The 16,450-nt window shown below is 42.9% G+C and overlaps 1 protein-coding gene across 2 annotated transcripts in view; it reads right to left on the reverse strand.

Moving 5' to 3' along the window:
* The window catches only part of focad (focadhesin), a 79,104-nt gene that overhangs the window by 22,015 nt on the left and 40,639 nt on the right, over positions 1–16,450 (reverse strand). For both annotated transcript variants that reach the window (XM_041868170.2, XM_041868169.2), the window contains exons 14-23: positions 11,769–11,899; positions 11,307–11,433; positions 8,808–8,942; positions 8,592–8,642; positions 8,401–8,484; positions 7,738–7,879; positions 6,558–6,746; positions 6,092–6,213; positions 2,309–2,401; positions 1,834–1,922 (exon numbers count right to left, since the gene is read on the reverse strand). In XM_041868170.2, coding sequence (XP_041724104.2) covers positions 1,834–1,922; positions 2,309–2,401; positions 6,092–6,213; positions 6,558–6,746; positions 7,738–7,879; positions 8,401–8,484; positions 8,592–8,642; positions 8,808–8,942; positions 11,307–11,433; positions 11,769–11,899 — 1,163 coding nt within the window. The remainder of the gene's footprint in view (positions 1–1,833; positions 1,923–2,308; positions 2,402–6,091; positions 6,214–6,557; positions 6,747–7,737; positions 7,880–8,400; positions 8,485–8,591; positions 8,643–8,807; positions 8,943–11,306; positions 11,434–11,768; positions 11,900–16,450) is intronic.

Genomic DNA, 16,450 nt, shown 5'->3' on the forward strand with positions numbered 1-16,450 from the left:
CTTTTTGGTAAAAACTCAACTCGTCGTGTTTGGAGGACAAAGAATGCTGAGTTGCATCCAAAGAACACCATACCTACAGTGAAGTGAAGCTGGGGTGGAAACATCATGCTTTGGGGCTGTTTTTCTGCAAAGGGACCAGGACGACTGATCCGTGGTAAAGGAAAGAATGAGATGGGGCCATGTATCGTGAGATTTTGGTGAAAACCTCCTTCCATCAGCAAGGGCATTGAAGATGAAACGTGGCTGGGTCTTTCAGCACGACAATGATCCCAAACACACCGCCCCGGCAACGAAGGAGTGGCTTCGAGAAGAAGCATTTCAAGGTCCTGGGAGTGGTCTAGCCAGATCTCCAGATCCCCATAGAAAATCTTTGGAGGGAGTTGAAAGTCCGTGTTGCCCAGCGACAGCCCCAAAACATCACTGCTCTAGAGGAGATCTGCATGGAGGAATGGGCCAAAATACCAGCAACAGTGTGTGAAACAAACTTGTGAAGACTTACAGAAAACGTTTGACCTGTGTCATTGCAAACAAAGGGTATATAACAAAGTATTGAGAAACTTTTTGTTTGACCAAATACTTATTTTCCGCCTAATTTGCAAATAAATTCATAAAAAATCCTACAATGTGATTTTCTGGATTTTTTTCTTCTCATTTTGTCTGTCATGGTTACGTATGCTATGAGGCCTGAAAATGACTCTTCATCTTTTAAGTGGGAGAACTTGCACAATTGGTGGCTGACTAAATACTTTTTTTCCCCACTGTATATATATATATATATATATATATATATATATATATATATTATATATATTATATATATATATATATATAACTAATTAGATAGCAGAATCTTGTGACGAGGAGAGGAAGCTATTTTAGAATATTGATATGTAGCCCATATTCCTGGCAGATCAGCCTTCAAATGATCCCCTAATTTGAGCAGAGAGCTGTTTTAGGAAGTGAACAGCATTCCAAATAAGATAGTTAGATACATGCAAAAACTAGAAACACTATTGTCAATCTTGTAGTATAATTCCAGTGTAACTCAGTGACAGAAACTACTAACTAGATTTATTCAGGAATGTTTCCTAGTTCTGTGTCTTTACCCCAGTGGTAAAGGGCAGAGTCATCTGTGTTAAGAGCTGAGATGTTTTTGATTATAGGGAGAGGGGTCAAAATGACAGGGCTTTATGGTGGAGGCGACAAGAGGACGTAATCCAGAAAATTACCATCTCCGCAAAGGTCAACTATGTCCTGTTGTTCCATAGTCTTAAATAATATCACACTGTCGGCTACAGGGACCAATGAAATGTGCTCTGTTGGTCGATGGGCTGGATTATGATGGAATAGAACGGCATGTTTAAAGACAGGTGTGTGTGTGTGTGTGTGTGTGTGTGTGTGTGTGTGTGTGTGTGTGTGTGTGTGTGTGTGTGTGTCTGTGTGTGTGTGTCTGTGTGTGTCTGTGTGTGTGTGTGTGTGTGTGTGTCTCTGTGTGTGTGTGTGTGTGTGTGTGTGTGTGTGTGTGTGTGTGTGTGTGTCTGTGTGTGTGTGTGTGTGTGTGTGTGTGTCTGTGTGTGTGTGTGTGTGTGTGTGTGTGTGTGTGTGTGTGTGTGTGTGTGTGTGTGTGTGTGTGTGTGTGTGTGTGTGTGTGTGTGTGTGTGTGTGTGTGTGTGTGTGTGTGTGTGTGTGTGTGTGTGTGGTGTGTGTGTGTGTGTGTGTGTGTGTGTGTGTGTGTGTGTGTGTGTGTGTGTGTGTGTGTGTGTGTGTGTGTGTGTGTGTGTGTGTGTGTGTGTGTGTGTGTGTGTGTGTGTGTGTGTGTGTGTGTGTTCTCACCAGAGCCAGGCACAGTGCTGTTTGTACTGCAGCTCCTCTGGACTCTCCTTGCCTTGCTTCTGCTGCATCTCCAGCTCTGCCCGACGACCCTAATGAACACGGTCACAGCAACCATGACCACACAGCAACCACATACACACAACCACCATACCGGTACAGCAACCATGACCACACAGCAACCACATACACACAACCACCATACCGGTACAGCAACCATGACCACACAGCAACCACATACACACAACCACCATACCGGTACAGCAACCATGACCGCACAGCAACCACATACACACAACCACCATACCGGTACAGCAACCATGACCACACAGCAACCACATACACACAACCACCATACCGGTACAGCAACCATGATCGCAAATCAACCACATTCATACGGCAACCATGACCATAAATTGACCAGCAAACTCAATACAGATAAACAGAAAGACAGGCAGTATTCATATGGCATGCACACCTGTAGGACGGCATGGTAAGCTCGGCTCATGAACCCTCGCCAGGCCTGGGGTAGCAGGAGGGCACGATGCCACTCTGACGGCTGAATGTTCACCTGACCACAGAGAAGAGAAACACTGAGTATGTATGTACATTCATACATGTATGTGTTTCAGCACAGTATGTGTACAAATAAACACAGAACATGCTGACATAGGTCGTCCATCTTTAAACACGTTTATATAAAAATAACTGTAAATGTTTCCAGAGATCATCCCACACCCAAACACGCCTTGGTGAAGGGTTTTCATGGAAAGCATTTTGCCTGGCTAGTGGGAGTTAGCCTGTGTGTCCACCAACCTATCTAGCAACTTCACGCTCGTACACAAAACACTTCGGAGGGAATGTTGATGAACGTACTGCTAAAATAAACCGTTTGTGGAGTATGTTGAGGATGCCTTAAACTGTTACTGTAGCATACAACTAGGGCTGTGGCAGTTATGAAATGTTGTCAGCCGGTGATTGTCAATCAAATAACTGCCGGTCTCACGGTAATTGATCGTTAATGAACATAAACACTTTTAGCATATCCTGGCTTCCACGCATAGCCTACAAGCCACTGATGCAGACCTTTGGAACATCTACAAAAAAGTCTAATAAATCCATGTAATATAGTCTACACCATCACAATAAATCCATTATTTATTTTAGACAGGTCTAAAGAAACATGATATGAAGAAAATGTAGTCTATTTCAGAAGAACAGAATAGCATACTCTGAGTTGTCCTTATGTTAGGCCCTGATCTGGCTATGCCATATGGCTGTGGGCTACACTAGTTCATTTAGCAGGCCAGATTTGCTTAGAATTCCGTGGCATTATTTTTATATTATTTTATAGTATGAAGAATACAATTGAACATAGCGGAATAAAATAGAAAGGATATTTTCTCCAAACGACTTGAGGGAGTGCGCACATGCGGCTATTCTGTGTTGAGCAGTTAACAAAGAAACAGGTCCTCCTATGCGCTTAATTTAAAGTTATTTATGTAACTTTAGTTGTGATACAAATGTTGGGCTATATGTTCAGATTTTTTATACATTCTAAGGCTGCATGATGCGACTCTTATGATGATTTGAAAAAAGTTGCATGAAAGGCATGAGCTCTGCTTTGTTTCTTGCGCAGGCTGTACACACTTCATCAGTCTCTCATTCACAATTTGACAAGCACTTGATAAAGCCTCGAATTTCCCGACTGCATCCACTTTGTGTGGCCGTTCTGCCCCCTAAAAAAATCCATGCCTTTTGTGGCCAGTGGCCATTGTGCCCTTGGGCTGAATACAATAATTATAATTCCCTTCTCCCGGCTGCGTGCCGAAGCACCTCTCACTCACATGGCTCTCCATCATGTGATCGGGCCTTTATCACAGCTACAAGTGAAGACAGACACATCGGGGACGCAACTGAGCGCATCCTTATCCAATTCCGAGTCGCATATTGAAGATATTGGAAGAACTGTCCACATTTACTTTTCGTCATCCAACAAGACGAGTAGGCCTAACGAACAGCAAAAGCACTAGCTTATGTCAATCTACTATCCCCCACAGTACAAAAGTTGACCTATTCTATTCAGTGAGCAATAAATATTCCAAACATAGTCAGGGACAGTTGAGGGATGCGATAGATCCCAAATTAATACAACCACTCGCATAAAAAAACCTGTTTTAAGCAATGAGCCTGACGCAACAGATGAGAACATTTAGCTTAAAATGTTGATAAACTATTAGGCTATTTCTTCACACTATAAGCGCAGCAATGCGCATACGGCAGCAGGCTAGAAGTGTGAATTTTCCATTAGCAGGAAAACACCATTCTCAAAAGTGACCACAAATGTGATTATGCATGTAATGCTTTTATTATAAAGGTGCATTTTTATTGTGAACATTTTCTGCGACTATGATTAGAAAAAGTCGCAAAAAAAAAAAGAATGTACTGTTTGCCTTAAGCTGGGCATCATTCACAAGTGATAATATATAATTCACAAGTGATAGGCTAATATTGTCACCCATCACACGATTCTTGATTTAATCTTGTCTTTCAATTTACTAAATAATATGTGTGAAATTTGCTTTGATTTCGAATGGACCATTATCATGCACCTGTCTTGAAACAGGGGCAGCGGAAAATTTACGTCATCTATGCACTTAAATAGCGAATGGAGGATGCTTTTTACGTGGTTCATTTTCATGCCAGCCAGGTAGGCTATACACCTCTTGTAAAGAGAAGCAATGTGCTTAATATTAGGAAAGTTGAGAAATAAATATTGTAAGCCTATAGAAAGCTGATAGGATCCTCCTCTTTTTAATAGAGGCCATCACTCTGTTTTCTCATGTAATTGCATAGCCTATAGAAATGTTGCGCAACATGAGCTCATGGCCTCTCATGAATTGTTTGATTAGATTTTGGATTACATTTGCATTGATGTCAGAGTGATTAGATGGACAATAGAGTGCTGAGTACCAGGCAGTTAGCAAGTTTGGTAGGCTACTAATGACCATCAGCAGCATCAGAGCTTGGAAAAGCCTATTTACCGTGACTAAACGGTCACGTGGAATTTGACTACCATCATGACTCGTGACCGCCGGTGTGGCGGTAATATAGTCACCGTAACAGCCCTACGTAGAACCAGCTGTCAGTTTGAAACATGGCTGTTGTATAATACACGGTGGCCACCAGATAAAGAGACTGAAAGTGTTTAGAAATGTAGAAATGTTCAGGTTACTCTCCTCAAGTCAACCAGCCAGTGATGATGACAGAGGGAGAGAAAGAAAGAGGGAGAGAAAGACAGAGGGAGAGAAAGACAGAGGGAGAGAAAGACAGAGGGAGAGAAAGACAGAGGGAGAGAAAGACAGAGGGAGAGAGAGAAAGACAGAGGGAGAGAAAGACAGAGGGAGAGAAAGAAAGAGGGAGAGAGAGAAAGACAGAGGGAGAGAAAGACAGAGGGAGAGAAAGACAGAGGGAGAGAAAGACAGAGGGAGAGAAAGACAGAGCCAGAGGAGACAACGACAAACAGAAAAGGTAAGGACAACAGAAAAAGAAGAAATAGAATATGAATGAAAGAAAGAGAAAGTGAGCAGAAATATGATGATAGGGGAGAAATACAAAGGCGTCTACAGAGAGCGAGAGAAGAGAGAAAGAGAGAGACAGTGAATCCCGAACCACCCCCTTGCCCCTACCAACTCGCTCGGAGGGCCCTCCGCTGTCACGTGTTGCTGATGAAACTCAGAGTGTGACTTCCAGAGACTGGCGATGGGATCAATAAACCCATCAACTTTTGAACACACTCGTGACTTGAATGATGCAATTCATGTTCCACTTTTAAATAATAAAACTAGCATGAAATTCAAATTAACAAATCCCCCTGTTGTTTTACAAGATATAAACCTCAGTAACAGTTAAACATTTAATTTGGAAGGTATTTAATCTCTGGCAAGTCTCAAAATCAGAAACAAATGCATGTGGAATATAATTAGGCACGCCTTTCCATTCATTTGTATGAAATTGCACAAACTCCAAACATATCACAGTGCGTGTCGGGATAGCACTTCGGTCTGAAGCCTGCAGCCTTGCTGGCTCGGTCAAAGTTGCTATCTGTGGGTCTAATTAGCCCTTACACCCTCAATAAATTTCACTCCCTCAGCTTTGGGACACTTGTGCAAATGGCGGAGGTAAACGTGAACGCACAAATGGAGGGCCGAGGGGAAGGGGGTGATTTGGGATTCAGCCAGAGAGAGATAGGAGAGGTCACCTCGTGAATGAGAGTGGCTAACATCTGCTGGTAGCTCCGCCCCCTGCTGAGGAGGAAGCGGTTGATTGGTCGTCCATCTCGGTCGGTCTGGACGGACAGGTCAAAGGAGAGAAGGAGGCCGGCTGGAACACACAAAAATTACATCACATAAAACGTAATTTGTGGAAAACCTAGCTAACCTGGTCCTAGTCAAATAAATTATCAATATTAATTTGAGAAATCTAACCTTTATTTTCATGAACAGTACACTAAATGCATAGTAACTCATGCAGTCAAGAATGATTCATTTTGCATACATTTAACTGACTAGCCGATTCATGATTTTAATTCATTTATCCTTACATTTCAATACAGGGGATGTCAACAATTTAGCAGACTAATTAAGGCCTTTATATCAGATAAATTAAGGACCCGCGGACACCCTGTTATTGAATCTTTCTCATTGATGGTGTGTGTTGGTACCTACCTGCCAGGCCAGGTTTGAGACCAGGCTGTTTGCTCTTCTCATAGGTCTTCAGCATGAAGCCTGGGATCCCTGCCACCGTTTTCCCCTGGTCTGACCGGAGGCTCCCCCCTTTCAGGGCAGAGTGGTACACCCCACGGGGCATCTGGCTCATCTCCTGCCTCACCAGGGACGTCAGGAAGAGCTCAAGAGCTGAACAGAGGGGGGTGGGGAGAGAAAGAGAGAGATTGAAAAAGAGAGAGAGTGAGGGAAAAGAGGCGATAGTGGCAGATTTGAATTCTGCAATGGAACAAAATAGAATAGTCTCAAAAGTGCAAACCGCACCCATCCTGCACTCAGGAAGGCTAAATGAAACACTATTTGAAATAAAACAAATACTATTTGAATTTAGGCCTACATACTGTATATAATGGATGTCATGATGGATGTCCCCAATTAGTGTAAGACCAGAGAAGAGTATTCACACAGTTTCACACACAATGGGAGACTACGGTGTAAACACATATAGTTTATTTTAACGAGGCAGAGAAGGGAAAGAGCGAAAGAGTGGTCCGGGGCGTCTGGGAACAAAGCATGTCGACAAAAGGACATTGAGCGCCGGTTTACTTTTCAGGATTCCTCATCGTTTAATATAATTGACACGCTTCATTAAATTACATTGGAGCAGGCAACTGGAGTGGGGTAGAGTTTGGCGAAAGCGGCTGTCGAGGGATTGGAGCAGAATTTCTGATTTATTCGAGTCAACTGCCCTTTGGTGTTGCGTTTCAGCGCGTATGGACAGTCCTCGGGGGGGTATTGCTGAATAGTTTCACACAAAACAATTCAAACGCTGCATTAAATCGAGATCCGAATACACTATTAAATCGAGATCTAAATACACTTAGTCCCATCCTCGAAAGTTGGCACGGTGCTCAGTGCTGCTGTGATTCTAAAGAGATGTAGTGAAAGAGAGAGAGAGAGAGAGAGAGAGAGAGACAGAGACAGAGACGAGAGAGAGAGAGAGAGAGAGAGAGAGAGAGAGAGAGAGAGAGAGAGAGAGAGAGAGAGAGAGTGAGTATGCATGCGCGCGTGTGTGTGTTGTTAGTCTATGTGTCTAACAGTACAGTATTCATAGAAAGGACAGAAAAGGAAAGAACCAAAGTAGTTAGAGATGTGGAGTATATAAGATCTGAGCAGCTTCTACCTGGCAGGACTGAGAGGGATGTGAGACCTAGGAGCTTCACATAGGATGGACCTGGAATGGACAGATCTTCTTCCTCCTCTTCCTCCTTCTCTTTCCCCTGTTCCTCCTCCACACTTTCAGGAAGTTTTGCGACCGGCCTGGCCTATCAGGAAGACAAACCAGCATACCAAAGACATTATTTGCTGACTGATTGCATTACACAACAATGATAAACAACAATATGATTAATTGTGAGTATGATGGATTAAGATCAGATTAAAGATAACTTTTTTGGTCAATTGCACACAAGGTCCAACCAAATTTTGACTTCCGCTTTCAACCCAACCCCTCCGATAGATATACAGGTTTTTGGAGAGGTGCGGGGGGCTGCCACACTGGGAGCCCAGGGAGCTGTTGTTGTGGAGGGTTAAGTGTCTTGCTCAAGGGCACAACGGCAGGCAATGGCATCTAGGATTTTATATAAGCAACCCTCCTGTACAAGCTCACTTCCAGAAAGATTTTTCCCGTCGGACCCAGGATTCGAACTGGCAACCCTCCTGTTGCTGGCTCGCCTCTCTAACCTCTAGTCTACCTGCCGCTCCAGGGATGAATTACTACTACATAACATTTCTGGGTGGTTGTAGGAACATTGTGAGAGCGTTGTCTATCCAGTGGGACTCTCACCTGCTCGGGGAGGTGATGGAGTGCGTGTGCTGCCTCTGGGAACTCTGACAGAGCCTTGTAGCCACAAATGGCCACCTCAGGTTCCTGGAACACACAAACAAACAAATGACAAACAAACCGATCAAAACTAAAACATGCACAAAGATCTGGGATTTGGCTAGTCTGGGATGCATGCTGATTTCTCCACCAACCTTGTTGAGAGCGTAGCCCCAGAGAAAGCTGACAACCTGCTCTTTGAGTTTCTGAAGGAAAACAAGCCATAGTTAAGGGTGAAAAGGCCCATTTCAAATCACATCAAATTGAAATGCTGCATAAATACAAAAACACTTGTTTGCATTTCTATTGTTAAAATATGGCCCCAGGTGTGTTATGTATAGTTAACTGATTTGGAGGAGTAGTTGGTGTACCTCGTACTCCTCTGTCTTGACAGTGAGCTGTGGCAGCAGAGCCAGGAGCTCCGCTATGGCCTTGACCACCAGGGGTCTAGAGTCACAGCTCAGTTTAGGGCCCAAGGCTGTCCATGTGGAACCCACATCTACCACCTGGAGAAACACAACATCATCAATGTTTACCACCTGAAGACAATGCTATCTTAGGGGGTTTATTGAATTATGCTTACAGACCAAAAGAAATTGATGAGTAAGACAGTATTAAAACACAATACTCATATTCAGATATCTTAGAAAGTGTTGTGGTAGTGTGTGTGTGTGTGCCTACATGCGAGCATGTGTGTGTGTGCGCGTGCGTGCGTACGTGCGTCAGGGTTTCCGTTAGCCAAATGTGGCGACGGACAACGTGACGGGAATATTTAAACTTACCGGCCATTTGAGAAATTTACCGGACACATATACTTTAGGAAATCCACTCACGGTGTTCAGAATGACAGAAATCACATTTAGATTATGGTAATTCATCTTAACAAAACATGCAACTCCTGTAATGATGCAGACAATAAAACGTCCTTTTCAAACACTTGCCAAAATGCAATTCACAGGGAAAAGGGGAAAAAACACTAAACCAGCACTTGCAGGAACAGGAAATAAATTGCATATGAGGAGGTGTTTCATAGGCAGCGGCGTGGCAAAAGGCCTAGCTGATTATTGAGTTGCGGCTGTCAGTGAAAAGCATCTAAAATGTGTGAAGATAATGTGTCTTGAGTATAACTTAAAACGTTGAGACAAGAAGAAGAGGAGGGGTGTGTGGCGAAGATAGCCTGGAGGTGTGTCTCTCTCCAGAATGCATGGCTCAGCTCTCCAGAATCCACTCAGCTGTCTCCCGCAAATTATTGCGCATTCATTGTTTCATGTAAATTGTTTGCCCTTCGATTGTTTATTTTTGATCAATTCCCCATTACATCTGTCACCAGTAGTAAATGTACCGTTAATCCCCGCCATTTGGTTACATTAATTTCTGTTAACGCATTTGTATTACTAATTAGGCCTACAGTCATTTAGCGTTCTCATTCTCGGAGTGGAAACGTTGTTTGCAGAGTTCACAACCTGCTACACTTGTGAGAAACACGTTTTGGTTTATTTTCTAACTATCATTTACGAGTTGTCCATTTTTTCATTGTCTTTTGTTTGGAGTGCTCCATGTGAGCAATGAGCATGGGTCTGGTTTCTCTGTCTTGTTAATGTTGAGGGAGCGCACATGCCTGAGCACGCATAGAAGTAGCCTACCTGGCATGCTGCGCGCAAATGTAGGAAAGTGCCCATTTGGGGATGTCTGATTTCTGATTGTCTTAGTTACCACGTCCACCAGTATTAAGCTGAGCGTCCCAGTCATTTTTTCCTTCACCTCACACAGTAAGTCAACATAGTCTGTTTTTTAAACAGCCATGGCGAATGATTGCCTAGTAGTTCCTCACAGTAGGCCTGTTTGGAAAATCTTTCCAACAATCTCCGCATCAGTAATCACCAAGCCTCGGTGTGAAAGAGCAAAATATCATAAATCGGATGATCCCATATATGCAGTGGAAACGTCATAAAATAGCCTACCTTTCCCTTGCGCAAAAACAGCTGTCAGTCCCGAGCTCACTGGGGCGGGAAACTCTGAGGGCCTAGAATAGGCTAGTTGATACAATGCTGCAAGTTCGCTAGCTACAGCTTTGGGCTGGACCCTGTGATGATTTAATACAATTTTGCACTTCACTAGCAATAGCTCAAGTCAAGACTGATAAAAAGGGAGACAGACAGGCAAAGTAGAGAGATTAATGTAATTGAAAAAAACAGAATTGTTATCAGTAGGTTATATTTTCTACTGTTTTTATCTATTTTTACTCAGTTGACAATGGAATTTATAGGCCAACGGCTGCATTGGCCATCTCTGAGTTCCAATGCTCTCATTTATGCTATTTAGCACCAAAGATTATGGTAATGTTTCCATATGGCAGAGGCTGGTGCTCTCGCATTAGTTGAACTTTTAGATATTTATCCTTTTAATTAAGATTTTTATGATTTCCACATGACAATGATTTTGAGAAACAAAAACATTATTGAAATGAAACTGTTCCACGAAAACGCACATATGAAAATCATAACTGACTGGTAGAAATGGTAGGATAAATTGTATGCTTCCCCAAACTTGAAACTCACTATGAAGTCTTTATGAGATAATTGCCTCCACCTTCTATGGTCGGACTTTCAAGAACGGTAAGACATGCCTCATAATATTAAAGAAAACATTCAGGTTTCAAACAATGAAGTATGTTTTCAAAATGCATACTGCCTCCAACTCCCATTGTAAAGTGGTGGGTGGCGCGCTGATAGCCTGCCTAACGTTGTTTTTTCTCCCAGTCAATTTGGCAGGCCACCATTGTTTTAATCGGCTTTAAAAAAAAATATGTACGGCCAAAAGCCGGCAATTACCGGCTAACGGAAACCCTGGCATGCATGTGTATTTCTCACCTCGGTGCGGCAGAGCTCGTGTAGGCCTTGCAGGGCCAAGGCAGCGGGGGCGGCCTGGTCTGGTCTGGAACACTGGGCCAGAGTGTGTGTGATGGCAGCCAGCATGTCCCCACCGTGCTGGTAGGGCCTGGGACACAGACGAGTCATTAAAACCTCTTTCTAGAAGTGAATTCAAAATCCACCCCTATCCCTTACCTCCAAGGCACTTTTGTAGAGCTACTGAGTGTGCAGGCTTTTGAGCCAGCCCTTCTCCAACACAACTTATTCAGCTAATCTAGGTCCCGATGAGCAGCTGATGAGTAGAATCAGGCATGTTATAGAGCAGGGACGGAGCAAAAGCCTGCACAGCCAGTAGCTCCCCAGGAAGAGGGTTGGCCACACTTGGTGTAGGGAAAGCGAATGGTTTAGGAAGAACCCTGAGGGGACAGACAGTGTAAGTCTCAGAGGAGTGTTGGAGCCCACCTCTCTCTGCAGATGTCTCTGACACAGGCAGCCCTGGCTAGGATCTGTTCCCACTGGGCCTCCTTCCCCAGAAGCACAGAGGACTTCTCTAGCTGGGAGATCAGCCTCTGGAGGTCAGGGTACACACGGTCCTACAGCCCAGAGAGAGACAGATAGATAGTGAATGAGAGAGAGAGAAACAGAAAGAGACACTTAATTCCAAATCAAGACTGCCGAAGTGTCAACTCCTGCCATCTGGGAAACAATGCATTGCAAATGAAACACACTTCTGAAAGTGCAGTGTGGACAACCAGCTGGCATCATATACAGTATTGTTATTTGAATGTAAAAAAGTATTCACATTTTGTGGATTGTGTTTGTTTGTGGACTGAAAAACAAGAAAACGTAATACAACTTTAAATGTAATATATATACACATATCTATATATACAGTACCAGTCAAAAGTTTGAACACACCTACTCATTCAAGGGTTTTTCTTTCTTTATACTATTTTCTACATTGTAGAATAATAGTAAAGACCTCAAAACTATGATATAACACATATGGAATCATGTAGTAACCAAAAAAGTGTTAAACAAATGAACATATATTTCATATTTGAGATTCTTCAAATAGCCACCCTTTGCCTTGATGACAGCTTTGCACACTCTTGGCATTCTCTCAACCAGCTTCATGAAGAATGCTTTTCCAACAGTCTTGAAGGAGTTCCCACATATGCTGAGCACTTGTTGGCTGCTTTTCCTTCACTCTGCGGTCCGACTCATCCCAAACCATCTCAATTGGGTTGAGGTCGGGGGATTGTGGAGGACAGGTCATCTGATGCAGCACTCCATCACTCTCCTTCTTGGTCAAATAGCCCTTACACAGCCTGGAGGTGTGTTGGGTCATTGTCCTGTTGAAAAATAAATGATAGTCCCACTAAGCCCAAACTAGATGGGATGGCGTATAGATGCAGAATGCTGTGGTAGCCATGCTGGTTAAGTGTGCCTTGAATTCAAAATAAATCACAGACAGTGTCACCAGCAAAGCACCCCCACACCATTATACCTCCTCCTCCATGCTTTACGGTGGGAAATACATATGTGGACATCATCCGTTCACCCACACATCTCACAAAGACACAGCGGTTGGAACCAAAAATCTCAAATTTGGACTCCAGACCATTTGGACAAATTTCCACTGGTCTAATGTCCATTGCTCATGTTTTTTGGCCCAAGCAGGTCTTTTCTTCTTATTGGTGTCCTTTAGTAATGGTTTGTTTGCAGCAATTCGACCATGAAGGCCTGATTCACACAGTCCCCCCTGAACAGTTGATGTTGAGATGTGTCTATGAAGCATTTATTTGGGCTGCAATTTCTGAGGCTGGTAACTCTAATGAACTTATCCTCTGTAGCAGAGGTAACTCTGGGACTTCCATTCCTGTGGCGGTCCTCATGTGAGCCAGTTTCATCATAGCGCTAGATGGTTTTTGCGACTGCACTTGAAGAAACTTTCAAAGTTTTTGAAATGTTCCATATTGACTGACCTTCATGTCTTAAAGTAATGGCGGACTGTCGTTTCTCTTTGCTTATTTGAGCCATTCTTGCCATAATATGGACTTGGTCTTTTACCAAATAGGGCTACCCCCTGTATACCCCCCCATTCCATTTTCAGGCAACAGCTCTGGTGGACATTCCTGCAGTCAGAATGCCAACTGCACACTCCCTCAACTTGAGACATCTGTGGCATTGTGTTGTGTGACAAAACTGCACATTTTAGAGTGGCCTTTTATTGTCGTATGTGCACCTGTGGAATTATCATGCTGTTTAATCAGCTTCTTGATATGCCACACCTGTCAGGTGGATGGATTATTTTGGCATTGGAGAAATGCTCACTTACAGGGATGTAAACACATTTGTTCACCAAATTTGAGAGAAATAAGCTTTTTGTTCGTATGGAACATTTCAGGGATCTTTTATTTCAGCTCATGAAACATGGCACCAACACTTTACATGTTGCGTTTATATTTTTGTTCAGTATATATACACATACATATATATATATATATATATATATATATATACAGTGGGGAGAACAAGTATTTGATACACTGCCGATTTTGCAGGTTTTCCTACTTACAAAGCATGTAGAGGTCTGTAATGTTTATCATAGGTACACTTCAACTGTGAGAGACGGAATCTAAAACAAAAATCCAGAAAATCACATTGTATGATTTTTAAGTAATTAATTTGCATGACATAAGTATTTGATACATCAGAAAAGCAGAACTTAATATTTGGTACAGAAACCTTTGTTTGCAATTACAGAGATCATATGTTTCCTGTAGGTCTTGACCAGGTTTGCACACACTGCAGTAGGGATTTTGGCCCACTCCTCCATACAGACCTTCTCCAGATCCTTCAGGTTTCGGGGCTGTCCTTCAGGTTTCGGGGCTGTCGCTGGGCAATACGGACTTTCAGCTCCCGCCAAAGATTTTCTATTGGGTTCAGGTCTGGAGACTGGCTAGGCCACTCCAGGACCTTGAGATGCTTCTTACGGAGCCACTCCTTAGTTGCCCTGGCTGTGTGTTTCGGGTCGTTGTCATGCTGGAAGACCCAGCCACGACCCATCTTCAATGCTCTTACTGAGGGAAGGAGGTTGTTGGCCAAGATCTCGCGATACATGGCCCCATCCATCCTCCCCTCAATACGGTGCAGTTGTCCTGTCCCCTTTGCAGAAAAGCATCCCCAAAGAATGATGTTTCCACCTCCATGCTTCACGGTTGGGATGGTGTTCTTGGGGTTGTACTCATCCTTCTTCTTCCTCCAAACACGGTGAGTGGAGTTTAGACCAAAAAGCTATATTTTTGTCTCATCAGACCACATTACCTTCTCCCATTCCTCCTCTGGATCATCCAGATGGTCATTGGCAAACTTCAGATGGGCCTGGACATGCGCTGGCTTGAGCAGGGGGACCTTGCGTGCGCTGCAGGATTTTAATCCATGACGGCGTAGTGTGTTACTAATGGTTTTCTTTGAGACTGTGGTCCCAGCCGTGTAGTTCTGGGCTGATCCCTCACCTTCCTCATGATCAATGATGCCCCACGAGGTGAGATCTTGCATGGAGCCCCAGACCGAGGGTGATTGACCGTCATCTTGAACTTCTTCCATTTTCTAATAATTGCACCAACAGTTGTTGCCTTCTCACCAAGCTGCTTGTCTATTGTCCTGTAGCCCATCCCAGCCTTGTGCAGGTCTACAATTTTATCTCTGATGTCCTTACACAGCTCTCTGGTCTTGGCCATTGTGGAGAGGTTGGAGTCTGTTTGATTGAGTGTGTGGACAGGTGTCTTTTATACAGGTAACGAGTTCAAACAGGTGCAGTTAATACAGGTAATGAGTGGAGAACAGGAGGGCTTCTTAAAGAAAAACTAACAGGTCTGTGAGAGCCGGAATTCTTACTGGTTGGTAGGTGATCAAATACTTATGTCATGCAATAAAATGCAAATTCCGTCTCTCACAGTTGAAGTGTACCTATGATAAAAAATTACAGACCTCTACATGCTTTGTAAGTAGGAAAACCTGCAAAATCAGCAGTGTATCAAATACTTGTTCTCCCCACTGTACATACAGTGAATTCGGAAAGTATTCAGAACCCTTTACTTTTTCCACATTTTGTTACGTTACAGCCTTATTTTAAAATTGATTACATTGTTTCTACACAAATGTAGAAAATACCCCATAATGACAAAGCAAAAACAGGTTTTTATAAATTTTTGCACATTTAACCAAACATTTAAAACTGAAATATCACATTTACAAAAGTATTCAGACCCTTTATTTAGTACTTTGTTGAAGCACCTTTGGCAGCGATTACAGCCTTGAATCTTGGGCATGTCGCTACAAGCTTGGCACACCTGTATTTGGGGAGTTTCTCCCATTCTTCTTTGCAGATCCTCTCAAGCTCTGTCAGGTTGAATGAGGAGCGTCACTGCACAGCTATTTTCAGGTCTCTCCTGAGATTTTTGATTGGGTTCAAGTCCAGGCTCTGGCTGGGCCACTCAAGGACATTCAGAGACTTGTCCCGAAGCCACTCCTGAACAGTTTTGGCTGTGTGCTTAGGATCGTTGTGCTGTTGGAAGGTGAACCTTCGCCCCAGGTATGTGCCTTTCCAAATCATGTCCAATCAATTGAATTTACCACAGGTGGACTCCAATCAAGTTGTAGAAACATCTCAAGGATGATCAATGGAAACAGGGTGCAACTGAGCTCAATTTTGAGTCTCATAGCACTAATTACTTACGTAAATAAGGTATCTTTATATATATATATATATATATATATATATAAATATATATGTGCACAAAAAAACTGCTTTTCGCTTTGTCATTATGTGGTCTTGTGTGTATTTAATTCATTTTAGAATAAGGCTGTAACGTAACAAAATGTGGGAAAAGTCAGTGGGTCTGAATACTTTCCGAATACAGTACCAGTCAAAGGTTTGAACACACCTACTCATTCAAGGGTTTTTTGTTATTTTTACTATTTTCTACATTGTAGAATAATAGTGAAGACATCAAAACTAGTAAATAACACATATGGAATTATGTAGTAACCAAAAAAGTGTTAAACAAATCAAAATATATTTTACATTTTAGATTCTTCAAAGTAGTGTACGAATATTCGAAGATAAATATACACAA

This window comes from Coregonus clupeaformis, chromosome 39 (genome assembly GCF_020615455.1).
Source record: "Coregonus clupeaformis isolate EN_2021a chromosome 39, ASM2061545v1, whole genome shotgun sequence".
NCBI classification, from domain to species: Eukaryota; Metazoa; Chordata; class Actinopteri; order Salmoniformes; family Salmonidae; genus Coregonus; species Coregonus clupeaformis.